The following is a 27,605-nucleotide window of genomic DNA, read 5'->3' as shown; positions in this document are numbered from 1 at the left end:
GGGAAAATTGGATGTATCCTTGTTTTTCTCTTTTGGTTTCCATTTTATGTTCTTCTGGTTACTSTAATAATGGATGAGCGTTACACCTGACCTTTATGTGTTTGAGACCTGCTCCCTGGCCTGCGGTGAAGCAGATGCTGGCGGAGGGGAAGGTGAGCTTGCAGAGCCTCAGCTAGCTTGCCTTGATTAAACCTTGATGCTCTGCAGCTGTGGGAAACTCAACATGTTTAAACAACTGCCCACCTGAAACACTCGCTGGTACTTGGTGAGACCATTTGTAACTGGCTTTGGTGGAACCTTAATAAATCTCAGTGCTGCTGAAATTCTCTATCATGCAGAAGTTTTTTTGTCAGCTCCATTTACCAGTTACCATTGCCTGCTGTTGAAATATCAGTTCATGTGGGTGATTYGACCTGTAGCGAGGAAATCTATTGTGTATTCAACTTTTTTTACATGGTGTCACACAACTTTTTTTTTTTCTGGCATAAAAAGAAATTAGTAAATCGCCTCGGCTGTACTGTTACCTTGCCTTGACTACTTAAAGCTGAAAATGCCGTGGCCACCAAAACTACTTACATATTAGCCAAGCTTGTCAAATTAACTTCATGTTCTTTAGGATTATATGTAACAATGAAGGGGAGAAGTTTATATTTATGTCTTCCTATCTACACACACTGAAATAGTGCTATCCATTTTTGCCATAAAAGGAGCTCCCACAAATCAGGTTTTTACAAGCTCTTTGTAGCGGTTTCCTCCTGGTAGTTGGTGTTTTCAGCTCTCTCTAACCCTTGTTCCTGCTTCCTAGTTTTTCTCTCCATGCTCTTAGGTGCATCCTATGCACTTGTCTGAGAAGAATGCTTAGGTTGTCCTTGCTGTTGCTCTTTCCTAGATGCTGCTTCATTCCCAGTCTGTTATTTGCTTTCCCTGTGCTCGCAGCATCTCTCCTTAGACTTTTGTTTCTGAATTAAAACTGTTTATTGATTACATTGTTTTGTTAGCACAGTAGCAGATCAGTGAGCTATACTATAATCTGGGAAAGTGTGTTCCTAAGAGCATATTGCTAACTGCAGTGCTTCTGTGAATTAACTCTTAAATCAGAGCTGTTAAAAAGCTCTGATATCTGGAAAAAGCTGAAGACTGAGGAGACAGGTTTGGTTTTAATGTCTTCAGTGGATGCATCTTTGTGAGAGTGGGGAAGGAGAGCAAAAGGGGAAAATGGAAGTAAGGAACGTGCAAGTTAAGTACTGTATGCTTCACTGGGGAGGTGGATTCTCGTAGCTGCCAAATAAGATATCAGCAAGCCTATGAATATTTAAAACTGAAATGTGTATTTTCCTTCTGCTAATTCCTCTTTCATTTTGCTGAAGTTGATTGCTGCTCTTCCAGTAGGAGAATCCTTGTGAAATAAATCCAAACATGACTTCAGCTCTATGAATGCAGTTATATTGGGTGTTATATATTGAGTATTTTAATGCATTAATTATGCATTTTAATACACTAATACATTATATATTTAGTGTTTTCAAATCCTCCTCTCCCGTGAAATATGAGTGACATTTCATGTCTATGTGACCTTTACAGTAAGGGATCCTTACTCATGAAAAGTTCCTGTTGAAGGTAACCGGATTAACAACAACTTGTGTGTATTATGTTGTAACCAACAGGTTTTACTTCAGTTAAAAAGTACATTCATGCTTCTAGAGGAGRGAGGAAAATAAAACAAAAAAACAAYCAACCGAAAGAAAACAACCCTCAAATCAGTTTGGATTTACTTTGGACTACCAGGACTAAAAGCAGCTTCATAAGTTCTGTGTTATGTTCTTTACTGTGTGTTACTCTTGACCAGCTTGTAAGTGGAACAGCTTAATGAGAAACTGGCAGAGTAATATAAGTTTCTTTTCTGACAAGTAGTACTATTTTAATAGCTCTTCTGGATAAATATTCCCCTCGAACCTTTAAAGACTTGGAATACTACTGAACGTCATGTTCTTAGGTGCTGCATAATTAGTTCATCGGCTAAAGAAACAGTCTAAAAAACTGCAGCTTATAATATTTCAAAAATGTGAATGCCAAAGAAAAACTAAACCTATCTTATGTAATTAAATTTCTTAATTCACTTGAAGTCTGATTCAAAGCCTCTTAAATTTAATAGAAGATTTTCTGAAGCCACTGACTTATATTTATTGAGGCAGAAGTAAGCTTGCTTGTACATGGTTTTATGAACAGGCAAATGTTAGAGACACTGTTTTCCAGGCTGCATTTTTTGGGGGGGGGGGAAAGAAGGGGAGATTTAAAATAAGTGAATTTGAATGCTTTTCTCAGTTTAAATGTCATTTTCCTTTCTCATGGAGACTCGTATTTTTACTAAATTATTTCACTCGTCTTTTTGAGTGTCTCTTTACATCTTTGTCACTTCTTCAGTCTAGGCTTCCTACTCTAATTTAATTAAAATTTGTTTTAGCAAATATAGAAATTTGAGATGGCTATTGTAAGTCAGTTACTACTAACTACAAAACCTGACAAGACTCTACCTTTTAGGTGAAAAGAAAATGAAGGATTAATCCTGCAAGCAAATGAGTGCGTTTGTCTTAAAAGCTGGGGGGATTCTTTTTGTCTCCTAGTCCTTCACAGAAGGTTGAAGTGGAAAAGTCTTGGTGTTTGTTTGCAGAAAAGGAGTTTCTCAGAAGGCCCGTGCACTTTTTGCTCTATGAAGCACTCAGCCGCCTCAAGAGGAATTGTACTAAAACCTCCATCAGGGTCAGAGCAGTAACAAGAGTGGAACTGAAAAGAGAAAAATAATCCTAGATACCAGTGTACCTCCTTTTGCGCTCTTCTGTTGTTTCCCTGTGACCTACCTCCTTTCACAGCTGCTGGATGTACCGGAGGAGCTGGTGGAAGTGTCAGTCTCGTACTCATGAGAAGAGGGTGCTCCCTTGGAAGGGGCTACCCCAGAGCCCCTCGCCTCTCCATACCYGCTCTGAGCGCTGCTGGTGTGTGTTGCTCTGCCTCATTGCTGCCCCAGGAACAGGCCTCTAGCCCAGGAGCTCTGCCCCAGCAGAGGGCAACATCTGACCTCCAGGAAGGAGCAATCAGGYTAGATGTCTAATGATAGCTCCTAGTTTGGGACGTGGCGGAAGAACTGCACTTCAGATCCAGAGTGCTCAATGGGGAGCTGTTCAGACTTGGAATTCTTTCTGGGTTTCAGAAACATATCAGAGCTCTTCAACACCTGCTTCTTATGTTGGAATAAAGTTTGGAAGCCTGTCTTGAAAGAAAGGCTGCTCTGATCAGGATATGGTATTTGTTTTCCTAAAGAATCATCGCTAACCTCAGAAGGTGGGAGGGGGGGAAAGATCTTATTTGTTTTTAAGCCCTTTGAAACATAAATCGCAAATTTAACTCTGCAGAAAGTCCTCTTATCCCTTGATGTGCAGCTTGTAGCTTCCTTCTCTTTTAACCAAGCTGTTGAATTCAAGGTGAGGTCAGTGGCTGTCCCAGTGAACCCTGGATGCATCTCCAGGATTGAACGGGAGGAAGGCAGCTCTTCCTGCCTTCATGAGCTCTGCCTTGCTATGAATGGGGCTTCATGAACTGACTGCAGCTTCCCAGGAGGATGCAGAGGCATCGGACTGCCAAATTTTGCTGGCATTTGCTGAGGAGGAGTTTAGTTGTTAATGACACTGGGCAGCAGATGGTCGCAGAAGAGTTGTTAAGACACTGTGGATCTTACTGTAAATATGTGGGTTGGATGGAACCAAGTTGCTGACAGTTCATTCTCGCAGCTCGTGATAAGAGGGTGACTCGAGTGGAATTTAATGTTGTTAGAACATGAATTTCTTGGGATTTGGCAGTCTGCTGTATATCTGGGAAGAACTCAGGGATGTAATGGTAGGATGCTAAGGGGATGTACTTGAAGTCTTGTAAAGTTCAGAACAGAACTGTTAAATACCTAATAAGATTTTCTTGACTACACTAGCACATCTTTAGACTTGATACTGAACCTCTGCAGTTTATCTAGAAGACTGGTCTACAAAATAATTTTAGTAGTTTTACCTGTGAATCCAAGATCAGAGAGATTCCATGGGCTTTCTGTCTTTTTAATGGCARTGTTGTCCTTGACATAAGATGTTGTTTTTTTAATCTGGCTTTGAGAACTTCCGCTACCTTAGATAACAGCTTCCTAATATTTTGATCATTTTTATTGCAATGGTGGAAATACAAAGCTGACACAACAGCCCAACCGACCTGACCGTGGGACTGCTGTTTCTATGTTCCCACAACCTGGCTCTGCATCGCAGTGAGCTTAGTTGGAAGGCTTGGGTTGAACTGTTTTTTCCTTCTGGGAGACTGAAATCTTTCATCCTGTTGAAAAACTACAACTTTCAGACCAGAATTTAATTGCATTAGCAGTGAATCACCACTGGGCAGTGAACAGCACTGGGGTCTGAATTGCTTAGATTTTGTGACTAAACTAAAGCTTTTATTTACCAGTACTCTGTTTTTTTGTTCTTAAATACTGTATCACTCAACAGCTATATAAGAGGAGGAAAGAGTCATAACCTGTTTATGATCTGTAGAGGCCTTGAGCCTGTTGTGAAGCTGAGAGCTAAGCCCTTACCTGGTTGTAGGGAGTCTGAAGGCGMCTCTAYAGCTGCAAAAACGGGGTCYTTATCTGGTGGTGAGGAGCAACGGAGGCATTTGGAGGTGGCCCTGTCAGCAGGGATGCCACCAACCCAAAYWCTGCYGACCTCTAAGCCAGTTTGGAGGTCAAACCTGAGGCGAGGGAGAGGAAGATGATGAAGGCAGGGCCCTCATGACGAGACCAGAGACCCCCACTGGTGTCTGCACATGCGCACACCGGGGAAAGTTGCCCAGTGAACAAGGTGGAGCTTTGCCCGCCCTCTGGTCGCCTCCTGACACGTACGGGCCCTATGTGGCGGGACGCGCCAGAAATAAAAAAAAAAAAAAAAAAAATCATGGATCTGAGACGGAGAGAGACTCCAACCGAGATCCGCCTTGTCTCCGCGGGGACGCCCGCAGCCTTGGAGCCTGTCGGCCACCTCTGGTCCATGGTGGGAATGATCGGTCTCGCTGTCCTGCCGGCCCGTATCCTCTCGTGGGCAATTGCTGCGCAGGCGCCTCGTTTCGCAGGGAGCTGCTTAGTAGGCGTCTTGCTTTGGTGTGTTGTTAGTGTGAATTGTCCTGAACAAACCGAGGGGTTGGCTTTGTGCTCAGTGCATGTACTTTCAATTGCCGAACCCGGAATCCATCTGGAACACCAGCAGAAACACAAATCATCAACTCATCTCGTTGAAGTCAGATTATCAAGTCTGATTTTGGAAAGGAAAACACTTTATAGTGGAAACTGCTGTTCTGCTGAAATTCTGTGAAATATTGAGACTGAAAACATCTGTATGGTGTCAAAATCTTCAGTTCAGGAATAATTTGAAGCAGTGGATGTAGGAAGTTACTTCCTGAAGCCGTATTAATTCTTACCATCATGGAGCGATGGGAGAACCTACCACAGAGAAGGGCTTGTAAATATTTAGGTTTACCTTTAAAAAGTATGCTAAGCATCTCCTACAATGGTTATAACCCTTAGGAGCGAATAATATTTATGCAGCATGATTCGAAGGTTTGTTAGGGATCCTGCCATTGTGAACAGCCTGATTATGCCTATAATCTACTGAATGTGACATAATGTTTACCAAGCAGAATGTTACAGTATTGACTTCTTTCTAAGGTGGAGGTTGCCTCGTGCTGGCAAATAAAAGAAAATGAAGGCCTCATAAAAACTTGCAGTGATTTAGATCTGCACTTTGGGCTTCTGATGCCATCCAAGTTAACACTGAACGAAGGTGCTTGCTGAACACAGGTGCAAACTTCAGTGCAGGCAATCTGTCAACCTTCTCCTCTGGCTATTCATCTGTGTGCTTAAATCCCTCTTTAAGGAGAGAAAAAGGTGCAAATTTAAATACCCTTTAAGCTTTTCCCTCCACAGGCATATTCATTCAGTTATTTTTTCATATTTCTAGATAATAGCCAGACATTGATCTGTTACTGAAGTAGTGTAGTCATTGATGTGTATTGATCAGTTCTTCACTCATGGGAGATAATAAAAAAATGACTTGAGTCAACAATTCATCATTTAGTGTTGAATTTAAATTGTAACTTTTAAATCATAAATAGACAAGAACTGGGGTTACCTAAGCAGTGAGCAGAGTGGGCTGTGGCTTCGAGTGAGCTTCTGTTTCAGCTTTGCTGCCAAAGACCCCCTTGGTCTAACTGCTGGAGTCATCCACTTTTGAACTCTGTAGTGATCCAAATATCTTTGGCTCTGCTCTTTTGAGTATTGTGTCTGTAGTTGGTGCTATGCAAACATAAACACCTTTTTTTTAGTATACAAAAACATTTGTGGTGCCTGTCTATCTCTGCAGTGGCTTTTTTATTAGTCAAAATACATTACAACATTAGAGGTCCTTTTCTGAAGAGCAGTTGCTGTCAGCGATGAAAACAGATTCCAGATACAAGAATCTTTGAATAAAAATGACTTTTATTCTAATGCCTCTTAGATGTAGCATTCTGGGGCCCTGTTTCTACCATTATACAAACAGAACAAAGGACGGATGCTACCAGACCATCTACTGTCTAGATTGCTTGTTGTAACCACAGTCTTTCCCTGTGAAATCTTCACAGCTGTGCCAGCAAACATCGCAGACCTGAGAAACATCGAAGTGCTCAACTTCTTCAACAACCAGATTGAGGAGCTGCCTACGCAGATCAGCAGCCTTCAGAAGCTCAAACACCTAAATCTTGGGTATGTATCTTAATGCAAAAAAAGGCTGTAATAGAAATTCTGGCAGACCAGTTGCTACAACTGGATTAAAAACTTGTTTTGGGGTTTTTCTTTTTGTTTGTTTGTGTTTTGCCACTGAACTTTTGTTTTGAAAACCTCCAATGTCTCAGACACTGCATTTACAACCCAGGTTTAGTACTGGCAAATGATTCTGCTCCMAGAGTTTTTGTGATGTCTGTCTTGCTTGTGGACTCAACGAAGGGCAAACTGCTCTGCACTGCTAGCTTGGAATTTTTTTTTTGACATTGTCTGTGACCTAGGTACCCACAAGGTATCAAATCTGTATTCTACMTTGGGGGAGAAGGGAATCTTGTATAAGAGCAGAGAATACTTTGGGGAGGATTTGGGGYCAGAAGGGTCAAGTGATGAGGGAAAAGGGAAAGTTTGCTATGGCCCTGAAAGTAAAAATCTGGAGAGTGTCTTTGGCACCATTTCTCTGGCACAAACACTGAACTTCCACRGGGCAGACAAGTGCTGGCCAGGGACTTGAGCACGAAAAGAGCACCAGATGGAAGAGAAGATACCGTTCTGTTATGGGTAGGAGTCTGCTCTTTCCATTCATTGCTTACAGAAAGGAAGGTGAAAGAATCAGTGCTATTAACTTTGCTCCTGTTGCTAGTGGAAAAGGAGCTACCTTTGTTAGTTCTATTTAATGCAAAGGGCAGTCTTCAAAGCAGTGATAAGGCTGTAGTAGCAGTGACTGACATCCTTTAGGCTGTCTAATTTAATAGCTGCTTCTATAGCAATAATGTTGGGTGGATGTCCTTAGCAGGACASGTGTCCTTAACTTCCCACCCCGGGCCCATGCTGTGGCAAGACAAGTCCTACTTGCATGGATGTACAGTTAGCATGAGCAGGGCTCTTCACAGGAGAGCTGTGACAGAGTGAGATTAAGACTTCAGTTCTACAGAATTCCACTGGGATTTGGTACTTTACRAACGTTTAACTAATGACTCTTGCTACCTGATCTGCCTTAATTATGTGAATAAGTTTGTAAAAGCAGGGTCTGGCTGACTTGCTAGTGGTAAAGCCTGTCATCTCTCCTGCATGTACCTAATAGAGCCTTGTTACAGTATTCTGTAAAATGAACGTTAAATCTGTTTTCATAAATAATGTATGGAGATTACATTGCCAGTTGTTAATCCTCATTTTGTGATCTTAAATATCAAACAATGTACGTGCACATACAGGTGGGTGAGGTAATTCTAGCTATCTTACAATGTCAAAAACAAAGGTACAGGTACATGTTGGATTGTATTTAGGGCATTTAAATAGAGACTTGGAGCAGTGCAGAACAACCTGCTCATAGTATATGCCTCAAAAGAGTAAATGATTTAATTACTTTTGTTTTAAAATTAAAAGCTTCTCTAGGTGCCTAAGCAGAGCCTTTTAAAATCTTAGTGTTGCAGTTCCCAAATTACTGTGTTCATTACCATGACTGTAAAAGTTACGGCCTTCTGCTGCTCCTGACGCGGTCGCATTCTCAATACACAAGCTCAGGCTCTGAAATMTTGATTTTTCAGCTCCCGAGATCTAAGTAAGGAAGTGGCTGGCGGTGTGAAGTTTTGGGCTGTCTGGTGGGGATCCCTGGAACAAAGCAAGCTGTGGGAGGATGAGGACAGTGTTGACAGTGGGTTGTGGACCCTTGGAGAGCTCATGTGCTCTTGCTTCCTCACTGCTGCTGCCAGTACCCATGCTAGGATTCCTTTCTTCCAGTATTTACAGCATGTGCCTGGAATATGCGGTGTTTTTTACTTCCCTCTTTATTTTGGCAAGCTTTGAACGTCGGGCTTTGTGCTATCTTAGGGCTTCATTTTCCTGTTACAGCCTGTTCTGTGTTCTCTTTGTGCCYCCTCCTGAAGTTGGGATTTGGGTGGGAAGAGCGTATAAGTCTGGGTCCAAAAAGAGATGGATTCTCTCAACCTGTGCCTCGCTTGTCGGGAGTGAGGACGAAGAATATCCTATCTAAAATCTAACTTCAGAAAATGGGTCTCTACAGTTGGTTACACCAGGGTTGGTTGATGGAAAAGTGGGAGAGGTGAGATGATAGTATCGGGGAGACGGTAAGAGAAAAGGTAGGTGTGTTTGCTCCTGCCTTAGCTCCTGTGGATGCGCAGTTACGGTCCTGAGTATGGACGTGGTTTTGCTTTTCATTCACGGTATCGAAAAGAACTTTCAAGATGATGGGGTGTACTCACTTCTCTATGGATGATGTCCTTTGTCATGTTTACACACATWATAACTGTTTGATAAACAGTGCGTGTGGGAGGGAAGGCCCTAGAGAAGAACACAGATGAATTAGCAGTCTTTGCTAATTTACAGTATGCCGTTTTGTCCAAGCTTTGACTTGAGTTTTCGGTTTTTAGCTGCATTTTGTGTACTCCCCTTTTCCTGTATACTTCAGTTGTAGCTGTTAGAATTTGAGTCAAATAACTTGAGAATTAAGAATTTGTTTAGGGATCACAAGTGAAAATTCRTGTTTGTTTCCCATCACCACATAAGGATCCTGGCAGATGAGCAATAAAATCCAGTTCGTTAAAATAGCAATCTGTAACCTTACCTGCACTTGATGGAAATGCTTGTTGTCCTTTGCACTTTCAGACACAAGTGGCAAATAAAGCAGGATTCATGCAAGCACATTGTATATTTTCTATGTGTATATATACATACTATATATGCATGTTAGGTATAGTATATAGGCATTGGAGATAAGAGTTTTGAACTACTGGTGCTCTTCTCCTATTGTGACCATGCAGAGCTCTGTCTGGATATTGAAATTAAGGTGGTATGAAGAGCACTTACATCTCCTTGTCTGCCTTTTTCACTGCAACAGCTCTAGGGGTGTCTGGACCGCCTCTTTTTTTTTTTGAGTTCAGGTAAAAGTTGCCCTTTTCCAGAGCTGTCGTCTTCCATAAGAATCTTTTCCTTTTGTTAGGTTTTTTTTTTTTACATGTCCCTCTGGCTGTTGCAATGAGAGCTGCTGTCCTCAACCGTCTAAGTTTGCTCAAAGGTAGCTGCATTTAGATTAACTCTCATCAACCAGAGAACTGACCTTTGCTTTGTGCTCCATGATTAGGCATCATCCTAATGATATCTAGTGATTAAAAAAAGAGCATAATGATAAAAATTTGCTGATCTTGGGAAGGGACAYGAGCAACACTTAAACAGTAACTCTCAGCAGTGTGCCGTTGAAATATTCTTTTGTGTAGTTCTTCACTCTGCTATCAAAATACAGTATGAGGGAACTGTAGCAAGTGGTAAAGGTGGAATGAGATGCAAAAGTGCAAACTAGTGTAGCAAGAGAGCCTAGGCCAGCTACCAAGGAGCAGCTTGCTCTTTGTGCTGCTTAGCTTGAACATGGCACTGTGGCTCCTGCCCACRTTTGCTTCGTGTTGAAGGCACAATGGTTTGATAAGTGAAACAAACTGGATCCCATAACTGCATAAAATTTGGGTGTAATTATGGGAGCAAGAAAGTAGAAAGAGATGGAAAAAAAATGAAAAAGAAATGACAAGGCAAAATTTAGTCTTATTGCCAAATTATTATTCCTGMAAAATGAAATTATTTCTGGTGTTGTGTTCTGTTCTTTCCTCTTCACTTACAGCATGAACAGGTTAAATACCTTACCAAGAGGATTCGGCTCTTTACCAGCTCTAGAGGTTCTTGACTTGACTTACAACAACTTAAATGAGAGTTCTCTACCTGGAAACTTCTTCTATCTGAGTAAGAAACTTTTTTTATCTATAAATTTTCTGCATATAATGCTTTGCTTTCTGCGAGTAAAATTTATTTGATAGAGCCGAACTCCACCAGAATTTTTCAGATATTTATGTTTCTCTTCTTTGGATCCTCTTGACTATTTCTCCATAGCTCAGCAATATGTATCATTGATATACAGTCACCTGACACCACTGGACATGAGAGGACTTGGTTAGTAATGGTGTATTTTCTTCTGAGTAATATTTCTTTGAATCTTACGTTTAGTTAAAACTTCATAGAAGYTGGAAAGCCTCAGGGAAGGGTAAATAGTGCTACTGTTGTCTGCTGATTCTGCAAATGATTGTGTTCTTAAGGGTTCATTATCACCACAGTTTAAAGAGCTTGTAAGTATTTCAGGTGTCTAGTGTGTTAAAAACGTGCTCAGGTTACCGTGCTTGGCACTGGCAGGACAGAGCTTAGCTGACCAATATATACATGAAAGAGCATCCCCGTTTAGTTAAGCTAAGTGCCTTGTAATGCATCAGTGCTAAAGACCTGAGTATTGCCTAAGCAACCTGAGTTCTGGATTTTTCTAGCTTTCAGTGATTCTGCTGCCTTAAAAATCTTTCCAGGTACTCTGCTGAAGTGACCTCAGGATCCATGCGTTACCCAGCAGCAGGGATGGATAAGGGGCGGGGAAGGTCCTGCAGTCCATGAAGGATTCATGACTAACCAGAAAGGGGGACGTTTTAAAATTATCATTATTAAAAATGTTCTTATGTGGTTACATGAAAAGGAGAGGCAGAAACTGCCTGAGAGAAATGACAACTTTCCTCTGGAGGTGAGAAAACCTCCCTGGATGCCTGCCTTCCCTCTGCCTCCCGTCGTTCTTTGTATGTCTCCATTTACRTTTTCTTGCAGACTGACGTGTAGGCTCATTCAGTAATATCAAGCTACATGATTATCTGAGGTCATCCTTTTTCTCTGCAAATTTCGTAGAGGCAAAGCATGAAAACTACAACTGAAACAATTTGAGGGCTCTATTGGGCTCTTATTCTATTTTAAGTTCTCTACCCAGGGTTAGATTATTCTTTCTGTAGTGTTAAATACAGATGTGCATTTGTACAAAGGAAAAAAACTCTGCTTTTTTAATGCTTATTTAGGATGCAAATTGGGGTAATAAGAATCAGGGTGGTAAAGAGTAATGGCTCTATCCTGACAGCTGAGAATTGAAACTATGTGCCAGAACCTGTAGAAATTGTTAATTGTGTCAGTCCTTTTGAATATAGATGTTTTCCTGAACTCACCAACAATACAATAAGCCAGTAAATCTAAGTTTGACCTGCTTGTTATTATTGTGTGCCCTGGGTATGTCAAAGGCTTTTCACCAAGTCAGGGTTATTAATCAAACCTGACTCCCTTCTATTGATTAGACCTCAAATGTTTGGGTTAGATGTCACCCTGTTTATATATTGCTGTTTAATTTGCAGCCACCCTGCGTGCACTTTATCTAAGTGACAACGATTTTGAAATCCTGCCGCCAGATATTGGGAAGCTCACAAAGTTGCAGATAGTAAGTAATTTATCTAAATTCTTGGAAAATCAATTCACTTTTGCAATGCTTGTAGGAGTGGAATCTAGTCAATTTGAGGAGTAGTAAGGTATGTTTGCAGGAATAGACCACTACACCTGGAACTGTTTCTTATTTATCAGCAGACACTTGTMAATAAATTGGAAGAATTGAGCGTTTGAGGGAAGGGTGGGGTAGACAGAGTAGGCTTCTCGTTTAAGCTGCTTTATGGTAACTGAAAATTGTTCTGACCACTTGATATTCCCTCTTAGCTGAGTCTTAGAGACAATGACCTGATATCACTGCCTAAAGAAATTGGTGAACTCACTCAGCTTAAGGAACTTCATATCCAGGGAAATCGCCTTACTGTGCTGCCCCCAGAACTGGGTAAGACTGTGAACAATCAATTTATTTATCTGAACAGTTATGATTATGATGCATTGTGTTTCCTCTTGAACAAACCAGTTGTTAGGCTTTAAGAAATGCTTATGCTCAGGCCATCATTGCTGCTAATGTTTTTTCTCCTCTTCAAAACATTCTCTTTCCTCTTACTGATATGCATGAGCGACCAGAAGATGCTGCTTATTTGGCTTTGTTAGTTTTTTACAAGTTGTTTGTTTCTTGTTGTTCTGTCAATGTGTAAAATATCCTGGTTTATACARCATATATGGAGTATTGGCTCTGCAACATTATTCTTGTCTCTGACTAAGGGTCAGAAAACACTGATAGTGTTGAAAACACTATTTGCATCAGCAAAAATTACATTAAGCAGAAATGACAGCAGTAGGAGTGGCTTTATGTGAATCTTTCTATGAAAAGGGGAATGTGATCTACTGGAGAAAATACGGGAAAACTGGAGGATTTTTTAGTTTTCTGTTTCAATAGGCTATCGTTCTTACTGAGTTCCCAGTTCTTTCACTTAAAACGGTCAAGTACTTTGGATCTTTATCTGCCAATTGTAGAAGACTAAAAGTAGCTTTTTTTTTGTACCTAGAAGGTAGAGTTTTTCTTTAAAACTTACAAATTCATCCAAGTTGATGTGTTTGTTTAAATACTTCATTTTATGTGAGGGGCGTTAACTTCACTAGAAGTTGTGCAGTTTGTGCTAAGCCTGAATTGAATTTAAAAGGTTTTCATGACATGCTTTAAAATATTTTCATTGGGAGTAATGCAGCAGCATCAACTACCTATTGCATAGGTATTTCTCCTTATTTCCTATTATTGTGGACTTGTTACATCAGGATACCCCCTTGTTCCAAATAGTTCCTTCCAGATATTCCTAATAGTAGAAATATTTCCTAAAAGCAAATAAAATAGAGCCTGTACTGCCACATGATACAGCAAGATTAGTTTTCACCAAAGTTTGCTTCAACCCACTAGAGAATGCAGCATTTGGTATCCTTGTACGTAAGTGTGATAGTGTACAATGTGCTTCATGTTATATGTGATGTTGCTAAGCATTTGTTTTAAACAGCACAGGAAAAGGCTGCTTTCTGCCACAGGGCAAAGGAAATAGGTTTGTTTTGGCTCTATTTTGTTCTTGCAGCTTGTTCACCTTTATCAACAGATTACTGCTTTTCTTCTCACCAGAATGAGAATAAAAGTTTCTCCCATTTCCTTCACTCTGAATGTTCGTGTTTTAAACTCTGACACTGGTGTATTCTTTCTTTAGCCTTTTGTTGCTGTCTTGTTTAGTTTCTTTCAACTGTAATAACACTTTGGAAGTATGCAGGATCTGTGAATGCACCTTTCTGTGGATTCCCAAATTACAGCTTTGGATTTTTCTTGAAAGTGAAATTAAATGTTGCACTGAGTCTGAGCACCRTCTGTGGTTAAGTAAATGCCCTAAACACTGCTGTCCCACAGTCACAACAGCAACTTTACTCCAAATGGGTTTAAAATCATTGTCCATACCAAATGGAAACACTTGGRGTGAAATTCTTTGTGTTTGTCTTGCAGTGACCTGCCAAATTCAGAAYAGGCAGGGAAGCATTTCTCGCTTTTAGTTGTCATCTGGTTGTGCTGCAGAGCAATATCACGATCTGGAAGAAAGAGGGCTTGTGATTTTGATCCACCAGGTCAGGGTGAGGTGCTCTGATTCACCTGAGATGCTGGTCACTTCTCTTTACTACTCAGCTGAACTTTTACAAACTGTACCTCTGTGTTCATGGCTTAATTTCCTGATGTTTCACTTCATGGTTGTACTAAGGAAGTTTATTAATTCCCTCAGTAGTGGTATGTTGGCCTAATTTCTTCTGTAATCTGTGCCATGCACAGTGCCAGAAGCTTGTCACATACTTAAAATATCTCAGATTTTGGGCATTACACTTCAGAGAACATTACACTGAAGTCCAGGTTTGTATCTTGTGCGGTTTGCAACCATATTTACTATGGAAAAAAAATCTGAATATTTCTTAAACACTTGTTAGAAATGTAGAGAATTCAGCTTAGTAAACTGGGCACTGGGCTTAATGTTTAGAAGCCCTCCTTGAGAGCAGGTGGGAGCACAGGCAAGGGTGAATTTACTGCGTGACTGGGGAAAGACATTTCCTTTCTGCAAATTTTGGATGGTTTAGAGAAGCCCTCCTGCACAGACAGCCTGCCAAGCACGAATAAAAGYGATGTGCAGGCAGGGAGTGGAGTGCAAACTTCATGGGTACAGTTTGTGCAAAAAAAAAATTTTACTGGATGCCCAAAGTCTCCCTTCTAAATTTTTAAAAATGGGATTAGTGTAAGGAGAACTACCCAAATATTTCATGTTGGACATATTGAATAAATAGYTTTTCAGTGGATAGGGGCTGTTTGCATTAATTGAAGGTATTGCTGTTCCATTTAAAGCAAGCARACTTTCCTCTCTTATTACCACTCTCTTAATTAAAGATCCTGAAGACTTTTGACTGGCTGATGAGTGTTAGTAGCTTGGACATCAGTGGACAAGAGTGAGTCACTAGGTGCTCATCTACCAGAGAGGTGGGCACAATATAAACTCCAGAATAAAACCGTGCCTTTGAGCAAGGTGAGGGGGTGGGAGCCTGGTAGTCTAAAYTTAAAAAATAATTAAGCTTATGAAAATAAGTGGAGAAGAATTTGTGGAGAGTAGGGTAAAAGGAAAGGCCACAAACAGGCAGTGGCATCAAAATACATCAGTAAAGGTCTCAGTCCTCTGTGATGTTCATCAGGTGCTGCCGTGTGTGGCGTAGGGCTTGTGAGAGCTGGTGGAGATCAGCCTTGTCCTTATCCACCTTCAGCAGCAAATACCTGGGGCTAAGGTAAGGAAACAAATACYCTTGGCCAGGAGGAAATGAGGAGCCCAGAGCAGCGTATTGGCTCTCCTGATGAGGATGCTTGTCTGTAAATACAGTATGTGTGGATGATGAATGCAGGAAGTGGCYGGGAGGAGGTGGGTGGAATTCACAGCTTGTTTTTATCATTTGTCTCTCAAAACCCGGTTCATGAGGAATGGGGGTGGGCAGGCATAGATAAACTTYAAAGAGGCGCTGGCATTTTTTTTCCCCTAGCATTTAAAAGGTTACATGCTGCATTGTGAGACAAATAAATCATGATTCACTGCAACAACAGAGTTGCAGTCAGTTAAATAAATTGCCAAGGAAGCGCTAAATCTATCACTTTGTGYATTCTGATCATTTAACCATTGGAATGGTGTTTGGGAAGAAAGCTGAGCAGAAACCAGGCACCAGGTAAAGTGGCAGGGGCAATTAGTAAGATCAATGATGGTGCTTTAAGTTCCTTGCTTGGTCATCTGGGTGGACCATGTAAAACCTTTTGTTAGTGGAGTCAGCAGAGTGAGAGTACTGTACGGTGCAGAATTATTCTCCAAGTTCTAGTCACATGTGAATAGCCTCATGGAGAACGTAAAGCACCTTTACATTTGCTGTTTTTTCTGACTGAAAACCCTCACATTATTTTTAAAACTTATTCTAATGTTGCCTTTGTTAATTAAATTGCCGCTAACATGTGTGCACACACATGCACTGCTTGCTCTTATTCAGGCCTGTGGGAAGAAAAGTGATTTCCAATAATGCATTTTAAATTATTATCTTCTGGAATGAAATATTGGAATCAGATGGCTTTGAAGTATGTGATTCAATACTGTTCTAGTTCTCCTGTTCTAACCAGGCAGTAAGATGCATGCTTGAAAAATGGAAAATTCAAGCTTTTTTTTTTTTTTTAATTTAAAAAAAGCTTGGGCAGATAACTAGCTGTGTTGCTTCTTAAGGAGAATGAAACATTTTCCTAAGTTGTTTATCAGGGTGACTATAATTCTTTTTTCTTTTTTAAAAAGCTAAATTATCTTCTAGGAATTAAGTATTGGCTTTAAATATGAGAGGTCAAGAGAACCTGCTAAAAGTGTGAGTGCGTCCATCAAAGAAAGGTATTTGAGATTAGGCTTTTGAAATTAATCTAGAATTTGTGAGTGAATATTACCTCAGTCAAAGCAGTTGCAGCAATCAAGTTAATGTTAGTCAAAATTGTAGTTTACTTCAGTAATTCTAACAGGTATGCACAAATGTAAGAACTGCTTATTTTCCAAAAGTTACTCCTTTTAATTAAATGTCAAGGTAGCGCCAAACTTTTCTTTTTGCCCTATAAACTACTGCTTGGCTCTTGCTGCGCCCCAGGACCGTCCTGCTCAGGTGGCTGCTTTGGCCTTTGGTGCTTCTTGGAGGCTTGAACATCCTGGGGCTCTCTGGACACCAGCTCCTGGAGCTGCTAGAGGGGACCTGCAGTGTTAACACCTGCCTGTTTCTGGGTTTGGAACGAAGGAAAAGGAGGTGCAAGAGAATTAGGAGCTTTGTTAAACTTCCCAGTGAATAGACAAAACAAAACATTTTCCAGGACTGCTGATAGGGTAGTTACTGGCTAAGAAATAATAGGAAAAAAAGCATTTGACAAAATGAGTCACAGATTTTTTTATATAAGGAAAAGCTTATCTGAAAACTAGTGAATATTTTGATTGTGTTGTTTAATGATGAATATTTATCACTTCAGGCTTAAAGTAAGACAGACTTAATATAATTAGCAACCTGAWTGATTCCATGGAATAAATTCATGAGAGTTAAAGTATATGGGATGAGATGAGAACTCAACAAAATTACATTGTACCCAGACTGATACTTTCTAGAGCCRGTCTTTTAGATTTGCATCACAGGCATTCATTTCCTTAGACTGCTGTAATCCTTGCCAAACTTTCCAAGATTCAGGTTTAATTAAATCATGTACATCCTCGGATGACCACAGTGCGTGTGTAGTCTTTCCTTGTGTTGACCATGTTCTGATCCTGATTGCTACTAGCATAATAATGATGTTTCTATTAGCACATATTTTGTGTTTTCTGTTAGGGTCGTAGTAGCTAAGAGTACTGTTATCAGAAGCAACCAGGGCAAGTGTGTTTATTGTTTTTTGCTTATTTTATATTTAGAATTGGTCTTACTGTTTATGTATTTAACTACAAATATTTGTATGGAAGTTTCAAAGATTCAAAGGGACAAAAGAAATGCCGGGAGGGAGGGAATGCATTTTTTTCTTTTTTTTCCCCCCTCTTATCAGACTGACACTAATTAATTTAAAGATAGGGAACCTTCAAAGAGACACGATGCTTTGCTGAATTCTTGCGTAATTGAGAATCCCATGGGAGATGCTGAGGTTGGTAAAAAGTGTAATATATTTCAAGATAAATTGGGATTCTGATCCTCTAAGCCAATAATACTGCCTGTTCCGTTAAAACTTCTGTGATATTAAAATACTTTGCATCACATTAATTCCCTTTTTCCCAAAAAAGGGCACTTGTCAAAGGTCTGTTGCACAGCACCGTTCTTGGTTTCTCAACTGATGGTGAGAAACACTTTGCAGTGACCATTGTCTGGCTCCTAGAGATCCCAGYGAGACCCTTACACTTTGCTGCACAGAGCAGTGAAGTGAATGTTATTTTATGCACAACATTTCACCTTAAAAAAAAAAAAGCATATTAAACTTTGCAAGTTTTTAAAATCTTCTTTAAGTAAACGATCTTTCACATTTATAACGAATGCTGAAGAAATGAGTTTCATGTAGTCTTCAGTCAATGAAATGAGTTTAAAAAGCATACATAGGAAGCATTTTGAAATATTTTCTTGGATTTTTGTCAAAATGCTGCTTCTCCTCCGGTTCCCCTTAGCTACCCACATATCGGCATCAGCCCCGTTGCCTTGGTGCCTGCTCCCGCAGGCTGTGTGTGCCGGGGAGTCTGGCTGTGGGAACAGCACCATTTGTCCTGTGAAAGTGCGAGTCATTAGCGCAGTGCTGTGGGGCCGGGAGGGCTTCCCGTGCTCTGTTGAACGGGAGTCYCTTCTGTGGCTCTCCACTGTGAGTGTGAGTATTGCCTAGTGTTCCTTCTAGTCCTGCTGCTAGTGTCAGGTTTGTGTGGAGCTGGTGACAGGGATTGCCAGGCTCARCCTTTGCTCCAGGAGATTTAAGCARGCTTTCTATTAACACAGTAAAATCTTCTTCCCRTGGAATTGTAATGGCAATAAGTGAAGCAATAGTACTTTGCCCGGCATCACTTCATCTTGACTTCTAGGTTAAGATATTCAAGGTTTTGTTGGTCTGCCTAAATTGTCCACTGTGGTTGTCTTGCAGAGAGTCCCAGCAAGTGGAATTGCTATTCTGGAATCACAGAGRATAATTAGAGCCGTTTTTTAACCTATCAAAGGGAAGAGGAGGAGAAGACTTAGATGCAAATCATGACTAATTCCATGAAAGCAAAGCGCAGATCAACTTTCTGCACTGGAGAAGGGCAGAACAGAAGCAATGGTTGAGAACTAAGACAATTTTATTCAAAATGGAAATGATGCATTTGAACAAAATACCAGTGGTTGCCTTTTCATTTCATGATTTTTTTTAAATTGAGTAGTTTTTACTTTGTAAAACACTTAAATTATTGAACTCAGGTGGGGATAGCTGTCCAGAGCTCTGCTTTTAGATCTAGTTGAGAGAACTAGATGGGATGCAATTGCTGAACTCATGGTAAACCCTTATTTAAAGCCAAGAAACTATGAGAATGTATGTGCAGTTCCTAACATTTGTGCTTGTGCTTCAGTTCCCTGTAGATGGTTGTGTGATTGAGGGTGTCAGTGCCTGCCTTTCAGCCTGCTCCTTCAGCCTCCTCCATCCTGTGCTGCCAGGCCAGCCTGTGGGGATGCCCCTCTGGGGGCAGCAGAGGGGAATTTGCTGCCTGTTCCTAGAGGATTTGTGTGGTTTGCCCATATGGACTTGGTTTGACTGCGTCTTTTGTTTGAGACTTGGATCTTTTTACCTGTGAAGTAGAAGGTAGACAGCTGAGGCTAAGTCAAACAAAAACACGGCTTCAGGGTTCTCTGAAGTGTCAGTGGTTCCAAGTGATGCTGGTAGCGACCCAGCAGTGAAAGATCTGAGGGGTGAGAGGGCAAAAGCCAAGCAGGGAGAGGTGGCAGGGCTGGCGCTGAGCTTTTGGGGCCGCYTCAGTCCAGGTGGAGATTTACTAGCTGTTTTCTTTTAATGTTTAGAAGCTCATTAATAAGCAAATGTGTATTTTCAACATATGTTACGGAGCTGTAGGTTTGTTTATCATACTGCATATTTCTGTGATTGTTTTAGCTGCTGCCAAGAAAGAGTGAGTCACACAGCTTATGCACAAGGAGCCTTTCCTCTGCTCTGCCTTCTCTTACTGCTCCTCCCTTTCAGTCTACTCCAGTTACTAAATGTTCAAAATTGATAGAGGTCCTCAAAGCAGAGACGATCTTACTTTTTTTATACAGTATTATGTGATTTACTGATCCACAGCTTACAAGCATTAAGACTTATTTTACAATTATTTACTTTTGATAACACGTTATAGCATAGAAATCAGTGTATTTTTAACAAAGAWTTTAACATAGATATTATTCACAATTAATTGCTTTGATATCGTTTTATGACATAACAGTCATGACATTTATTCCACCTACAAGCTTATACCAGTCCATCTCTCTCTGTGGAGACAAAGCACATGGCACAAAAGCAATAAAAAATTATAAGCCCTGGAGTGTAAAGCAAATCTTAAACAAGCCAGGGCAGACATATTTTTACATATAACTTAAGTTTAAATTTAGTGTAGTGGATTGATTCCTTACTTAGCCTTTAATAAAACAGGATTCAAGGATATTTATATCGAAATAAAATTAATTTMATTCCCCTTGTCCTTACATACAATGGTGAGAGAGTAAGACCTTTCTGCTGTAAATGGAAAGAACATTTAAACTGCAGACTTAGGAGGAGTTGGTAAGAAAAACGGATGTGTTACTGYCTGAGGACTCTCCTTGAGGTCAGGGTAGTAGTGTGTAGGCTGGAAGATGAGACAGAGAATCAACAGGAAACAGAACTGTGGAACTTGATGACATATGGGCCAAAAATTATTTCAGCTGGAACTCGATTGGTGATAGTGATGCTTCACTAGCGCTGGATTTAAACCGTTTCAGGGAAAGGATGATCTGGCGTTTCACAGCCAGGATCATGTTTCTTGTGCTGAATGCCAAGGCTTACTTCTCAAATGTCACAATTGTTTAATTACTTTATTTCAGCTTTTAATCTTTTGAAGTATTTAAAGTGTTGCCAAGGAATGTTTGAGTGGAAAGGAAAAGCCAGTTTTGTGTTTATTCAGTTAAATTCTGATTTTACTATGCAGTGCCTATGGATACTGGTCATACCAGTCATGTCTTACCTAACATAGAGTATACATACGTTAGGTATGTATTATATACATTAGTATGCCGTATGTCACAAGAAGATGAGGGACTTAGTTGCATACAAGAACTACTTAAAGTCCAGCTCTGATAGAGAGGAGCAGCCTAGGAAATCTGAGACGCCCTTGGTCAGAGTGATAGGCAGCAGGACCGCAGGCTGTGCAACTTATTTTCTGCAAAGAAGATGGTTTTGACTATGATAGCAGCATTTTAACTGCTTTTAGGAGCGCTCCTGACCTTTGCAAGCAGGTGAGCAAAATAATGTTCATTTCTGCTTCACCAACATCAAAGGAAAATAACAAGAAATGTTAACTAACATATTCTAGAGTCAATGTGGGATAGATTTACTGAGGGGGATGCAGAGATGGCGATGGCTCCCTTCCCCTGTTTGCTTCACTGAAGATGATGCCGCTGGCTGTTGTATGAAGCAGTGTCCCTTCTCTTCACCCATGGCTATGGGATCCCCGAATACAAGCAGTGATGCATAGTAGTTCTGTCAATGTGAGGAATAAAAGTCTGAATTAGACCCAAATTAAAAAGCTTTGATGTTCTTGACTTTTCAAATGTTTTGCTTGGTTGGTTTGGTTTGTTCTAGGTGTCCTCACTGTACCTAGCCACATACCTAAGTTTAGGCAGTCTTCAAGCCTGTGCAGCTTACTAGTTGGACATAGATAAAGTTTATTTTTCAAGCAGTTAAACACAAAAATTCCATCAGACTGATCCAGATAATTTTAATGGCTCAAGGTCTCTTTACATTCCATAAGAGCTGAGACAGAATTCTCACATACAACTGACTCCCTTTTGGAAAGGARCATTAATTTTTTTGGCCATTCTGTGCAGATCTTCCAAAGCAGTCAGCTATTAGACATGTCTTTATTTCTACTGTTCCCTCTTCCAGGCAGGCTTTTAAACTTAAAATACTGCTGTCCAGTCTGATAGTAATTTGTATCCATTTTGCATTCATTTTTTGTTTATGTCTATGTTTAAGATACAAAGCAGTAAAGTAAATATTTTAGGATATTGGAATGTATTTCTCTAAGTACTTTAGGATTATCTTTTGCAATATGTRATTTTGAATATTCAGGAGGAATTTTAGGAGCTCTCAAAAGTCAATTGAAAAGTCATATTTTCAATATCAGTTGAAAAATATTTTGAGGAACCTGGAAAGCGGCTGTGCTTGATTACACTTGAATGTAACCTTCCCATCCTCTCTTACCAGAGGCATGCATGGGACTGGAGTTGATTTTAGTGCAGTTGATCTGTTTTATATTGCCAAAATAGGAAGGACCTTAAGTCCATTRTGAAGAAACATAATTGTAGTCTAGCAGATACAAATTTTAATGATGATAAACAGATGACATGCACAGAAAGAACAAACCAGCAATGATGACTGTAATCTCYAACCCTAGTATTTTGCAATTGATTTTTCAGTCTTGGATTTTTTTATTAGAGTCGTGTTTGTGTTTTGCTTGCTGAGAATATCAGAGGGATTTGATGTGATCTGTGTAGCAGAACAGTATATAAGTTTCCTGAAGGCCTGGGGACAGTGTTCTGCTGATACTGCTGTTAGACAGCACCCTACAGAGGTGCATCTGGTGTATCTTTCCCTGGGCCACAGCTCGGATGGAGAACAACTCATTTCGTATTGTAGAAGGTCTCGGTGTAACACGGGATGACTGGTGCCCTGTCCTGTCCCCGTCCTGGAGGCAGAGCTGCGTGGCTCCTGCTGCTGARGAGCACCTGCTCTCTGGCTGCTGCTTGCCATGGAGACAGAAGGGTTGCTGCTTTACAAACTATAATACTTTATTAAATTCTTCAGKGAAGGCCCCAAGTGGCAAGGTGGCAGCTGACCTTTTGCCCCAGCTGCCAGATGGAGGCGGCTTTGGAAAGTGCTCCCAGGTTGGCTGCCGCCAGGGCCGCCTGCAAAGGTGGTTCCTCAGCACAGGGCACCCGGAGTGGAGCTTCAGTTATGGACTTTTAGATGGCAAATTTTCTCCCTAATGAGATTAATTTAACCATTGTGACATCTTCTTGCCCCTTTTTTTAGTAGATAAATAAATATCTCTACCTGCTCCCAGCTTTTTTGGGGAAAACCACAAGGCGGAGGAGAATATGGTGATTACTTTGGCATGGAGTTCTACAGTTCATTTTGCTTAAGCAGTCCTCTTTCTGCTGTAAGATTGCTTTGGCTTCAGTAGAAGAGTCTTTCTTTCAATTAATTAAATTTAAGTCGACCGTGTGATATTTAGGCTTGGAAGTGGGCACACCGTGTTGTGGAGATGCAGAACATAAGGCAGCAGCATTCCCTGCACTGCAGATTTCTGAAGAAACTTGAGACTTGGGGAATGTGCAGCTTATTTCTATAAGCGGMTTTGAGTTTAACTGCTGGGGAGGAGAGGCAAGTTTGCCTGAATTTAACTGTTTGTGTTTGCTATATACAGATTGTGCTTGAAGAGCTATAATTGTAAACGAACGCATACAATGCTGGTAGCTTTGGGAAGAAATGTGTGTGGTTCTTTTGCAGGTAATAAAATGGCAAATCCAATTTGCAATTGTAAAATAGGCCTCTGAGTGATGCATGATCTTCAGGGCAGCTTTGGTCAGAGGGTGCCGCTAATGGCAACGCCAGCCGGCGTCCCCAGCGGCCTGCACTGTTACGCTGACGAGCGAGCCCACGTCTCCGGCGGCCTGCCGTAGGTTTAGACACAGTGGTGTGGAGCTTATTAGGTCCTTTCTGTCACAGTGCTTAATCCTGATCCTTGTTAGAGGGGCCTGCTAATGAAGGCGGTGCGTGTGAGGCCCTAGCGAGCGGCGCCGGGGGCTCCCCACGTGATGGCGGTGGCGCAGGAGGGCGCCGCAGGCCGTGGACACGTGAGCTCCTTCAGATGATGGTCCTCGCTGCTGAGAGGCCACTGCGAGGTGCTGACTCGCTTCCCTAAGATGCCGTGGTCCCTTGCTTTGCCCTGGTGGCGTTAACCTTTTTGGTTACAGAATGGTTACAGAATGGTTACAGAATGGTTAAGGTTGGAAGGGCCCTTTGGATATCATCTAGTCCAACCCCCTGCTCCAGCAGGGACACCCAGAGCACGGGGCACAGGGCGGCATCCAGGCGGGTTTGGAAGATCTCCAGAGAAGGAGACTCCACARCCTCCCTGGGCRRCCTGTGCCAGGGCTCTGTCACCCTCACAGTGAAGAAGTTCCTCCTCACATGGAAATGGAACCTCCTGTGTTTCAGTTTGCACCCATTACCCCTTGTCCTGTCACTGGCCACCACTGAGAAGAGCTTGGCCCYTTCCTCCTTACATTCTCCCTTCATGAACTCATACATGTTAATCAAATTCCCTCTAATCTATCTGCTTTTCAGGGGGAGAAGCACGGTAAGGATTTAACAACCCGGACGTAGAGCATGGGGAAGTGTAACCAGAACAGCCAGAAAGCAAATGGTTTGCAGAAGCACCCACAACATACACATGTGTGTATGCCACTGTCCAAATGGTTTACATTTGAAAAACAAGCACAGCAGATTCATTTAAGGATTCTCTACCAGCTTGATTGAGTCTGGCTTCACAGTCTTGTGTTTTTGCTGTTTTTTCCCCATCTTTATTGATCAGGACTTTAAAATATTTGCTTCGTGTGGAGTGTGGTCTGGGGCTTTCTACATCRTAAAATTCAAAAATATAAATGTAAAATGGTAGCATGGGTGCATTATTTTGAGTTAGACAAATTGAATATTTATTTAAATATCTAGAACCTTCCTGGAATTTAGTCTGTTGTGTCCATGGACAGAATGAATTTCAGCAGAACTTGTACTGCTCTGTTTTTGGGCGGTGAGCTTCAAATGGGGAGAAAAAAAAAGGAAGGATGAAAAAGAGTTCTTTGTCTTCCAAGTCCTTTCTCTCACTAGGTTAGATGAAACTGGYACATAGCAAGAATGACCAAGGAGTCCCAAGTTTTTATCTAGTAGTTCTGTCAGTGCTACATGAATCTGCTTCCAGATTGTGCTACTCTGTGCTACTAAGCCCTGCCTAGTACTAAGTGAATGAATAAATATTATACACAGAGGGCCAAATTCAATCCTGCTGTGTAGTATGTGTTGCTACCGAAAGGAACAGGGTGGAACTTGACTCGATATCCATCATGATGGGAACTACTGTGTCCTTTTTTTCCTCTCCATTAAGCCTGAAGTATCTCCTTTGATTATGGTTGTACTCTTTAGAGGGGATGAAAGGTTTCTGACTCGCTGTAAGGAATTCCTTAAGATGAGACAGTTCTTTTCATATGTCATTTTGTTTAATCTCTTTCAGGTAATTTGGATTTGACGGGTCAAAAGCAAGTCTTCAAAGCAGAAAATAATCCTTGGGTTACCCCTATTGCTGACCAGTTCCAGCTTGGAGTATCTCATGTTTTTGAATATATTCGTTCAGAAACATACAAATAGTAAGTATTTCATATCACTATTTTATCCTGTAGATATTTTTTCCGTTTTAACTTGTGCTGTGTTTTCTTGTGCTGTTTGTTATCAGTTGTGCCTCTTTTCATAATATATGCAGAAGCTTGGTATTCGGGCCAAACATTCAAAAATATAAACTTTACAGAGTTATATTCAGAAATTTTCCTAATAGGCAAATAAGTATGGTTTAGACATGTTAGGAAAGCCTGAAGGTTGTGGGACATTGTATTATATTTGTGTATCTTCTAATGGTTGTTAAGTAACTTGAGAGGTGTAAAAGAGGAAGAATTGATACCGCTCTGAGAAGTAATTTTAAGTATGTGCAGTAAGGCTTTATAGCCCAAAATATGCAATTGTTAAGAATGTTTTTGATGTGGTTTTGTTATGTTTTGCAAGATGATGGCCCTGATTATTTTGGACTGGTTTACAGAAGTTTTTCACTTCTGTAATTCAAACACACTTCTGTAATTCAAACACAGTGGTAGCCCTTTCTTCAACAATGCTCCAGAATGAAAATAGACCTCCATTTTCATTCACAGTGCTAGGTGTAAATGTAAATGCTAGGCATTTACTTAGGAAATAATGCATTTAAGGTTTCATTGAATTGAAGTATTTCTTCTCACTGAAAATTTCCATGGTGCAGTGCTCTCTGTGGTTCGGGGAAGTAGCTCCCTTCCTGCTTGGACCATCCCTTGCTCACAGCGTGTTGAGCAGCAGGATGTGGCATTCTCAGGAATGAGGGGTGGTTTCTGGTTGGCACTTTGTATTCCTGTGTGCTCTAGCTCCAGGGCTCGTGCACATCTCTGAGAGATGGCTTTGGTCTTTCTGAGCATAGCACAAAGTCGCAAAGACTGAAGTAAACTTCTCTTGAGTTGCAGCGTAATTCCCAAATGAACTAAATGGATGAGAATTTCTGCAGACCTATATGCATTTTTTTGAGATCTATTGTAACGTATATAAATAATGAGAAAGATAATTTTATAAGTGTTCTGGCAGCCACCCTTGAGCATCCAAAATTACAATTAAAAGGTTTTGTAATTCCTCACCTTGCCTTAGCTGTTGTTCTTTGTTTTAAATTAGTGGTATGTTTGCCCTCTTGTTCTTTGCTGAAGCGTGACTGGGCCTGACTGTCTRATGGGCAGATTTTGATCTTGTCCACAGTAAATATTTAAAGCCCATGTAGCTAACAGTGTAAGCAAGATCAGGCTAGTAATTAATTGGGGAAATAAAGGAGTCAGAGAAGTGTTCRTTTAGAATTTTACGTTTGATCTTAGAAGATTATTCAGTTAAAATGTCATTAGTGTTAAAGACTAGGAATGAAGCCAAGTGCGTGCAGATATAAATAACAAGAGAAGATTTGTGTTTGTTTTTGGTACCTAACCATACTATATTTAGACCATAAATTAAAAATTTTGAGATATKATTGTTAGAATTCCAGTAGTGATTGCTTTTGATTTTTGATTGCAGTAGATTCATATGTGCTATAAAGAAGGTTTGTGGAGTTGGGGAAAGATTCTCCTTTGTTATTTCCAGGTTCATGTAGATATGTGACCTGAGAATTGTTTGGATGTGACTTGCTGCAGACATTTTTTCTGTTTGTTTGATTTCTGGTGGCATGATCCAGTTAACAGGTCAAGGGGCACTACTGTGCACTAAAGCAAACAAGCTGTGAACAGAAGAGAAATGAAAATCTTTTTTGTGATGAAATTTTGATCTTTTCTCTTTAACTGCTTCACTGTTTACTACTTCAGCTGTTTTTCTTTTTTTCTTCCTTCAGAGACTCTATCCAGGTGTTATACCTTTTCTTTTTTCATTAACCAAACGACCAAGCTGAGATGTATGTAGTAATTTTCTCTGTAGATATCTTAAACTTTAGAACTTAAACAACAGCAAAATTGAGCTCCTGGATTTTCTCTGGATCGTTCAACCAACACAAATTTGTAAATTAACATACAGTGTTTGATAGACAGAGACAGCTTAACCTTGCTGTGAGACACAGTAATATATAGTTGAGCCACTGGGCAGAAAATTGGGTATGCTGTTTAGCTGACAATACTACAAGAAAAGAACGACTCACATTTATTAGCAGCTTTTGGTGGGTATTTTTGTTTCTGATCAGTTYGTTTATTTCCAGGTACTGAAAGATGTGGCCTTTCATAAACTGGTAGCTGTGCATATATATAGTAGGTAGAATTTGAGCTCTAAAAATAGTAGCAAAGCCCCTGTGCCCTTTGCTTCTGCTGGCTGATTGGAAATATCGATTTGACTGTGTTT

At 40.6% G+C, this 27,605-nt stretch overlaps 1 protein-coding gene across 2 annotated transcripts in view; it reads left to right on the top strand.

Annotated features, from left to right (window-relative positions):
- Window positions 1–27,605, top strand: part of RSU1 (Ras suppressor protein 1) — a 96,952-nt gene that overhangs the window by 18,161 nt on the left and 51,186 nt on the right. For both annotated transcript variants that reach the window (XM_026039478.1, XM_026039479.1), the window contains exons 4-8: window positions 6,697–6,817; window positions 10,461–10,579; window positions 12,046–12,128; window positions 12,398–12,512; window positions 25,186–25,318. In XM_026039478.1, coding sequence (XP_025895263.1) covers window positions 6,697–6,817; window positions 10,461–10,579; window positions 12,046–12,128; window positions 12,398–12,512; window positions 25,186–25,318 — 571 coding nt within the window. The remainder of the gene's footprint in view (window positions 1–6,696; window positions 6,818–10,460; window positions 10,580–12,045; window positions 12,129–12,397; window positions 12,513–25,185; window positions 25,319–27,605) is intronic.

This window comes from Nothoprocta perdicaria, unplaced genomic scaffold (assembly GCF_003342845.1).
Source record: "Nothoprocta perdicaria isolate Ctin4 unplaced genomic scaffold, notPer1 scaffold_23, whole genome shotgun sequence".
Lineage (NCBI taxonomy): Eukaryota > Metazoa > Chordata > Aves > Tinamiformes > Tinamidae > Nothoprocta > Nothoprocta perdicaria.
Note: the sequence above shows the minus strand (reverse complement) of the source record. Positions and strands in the feature narration are given on the sequence as shown.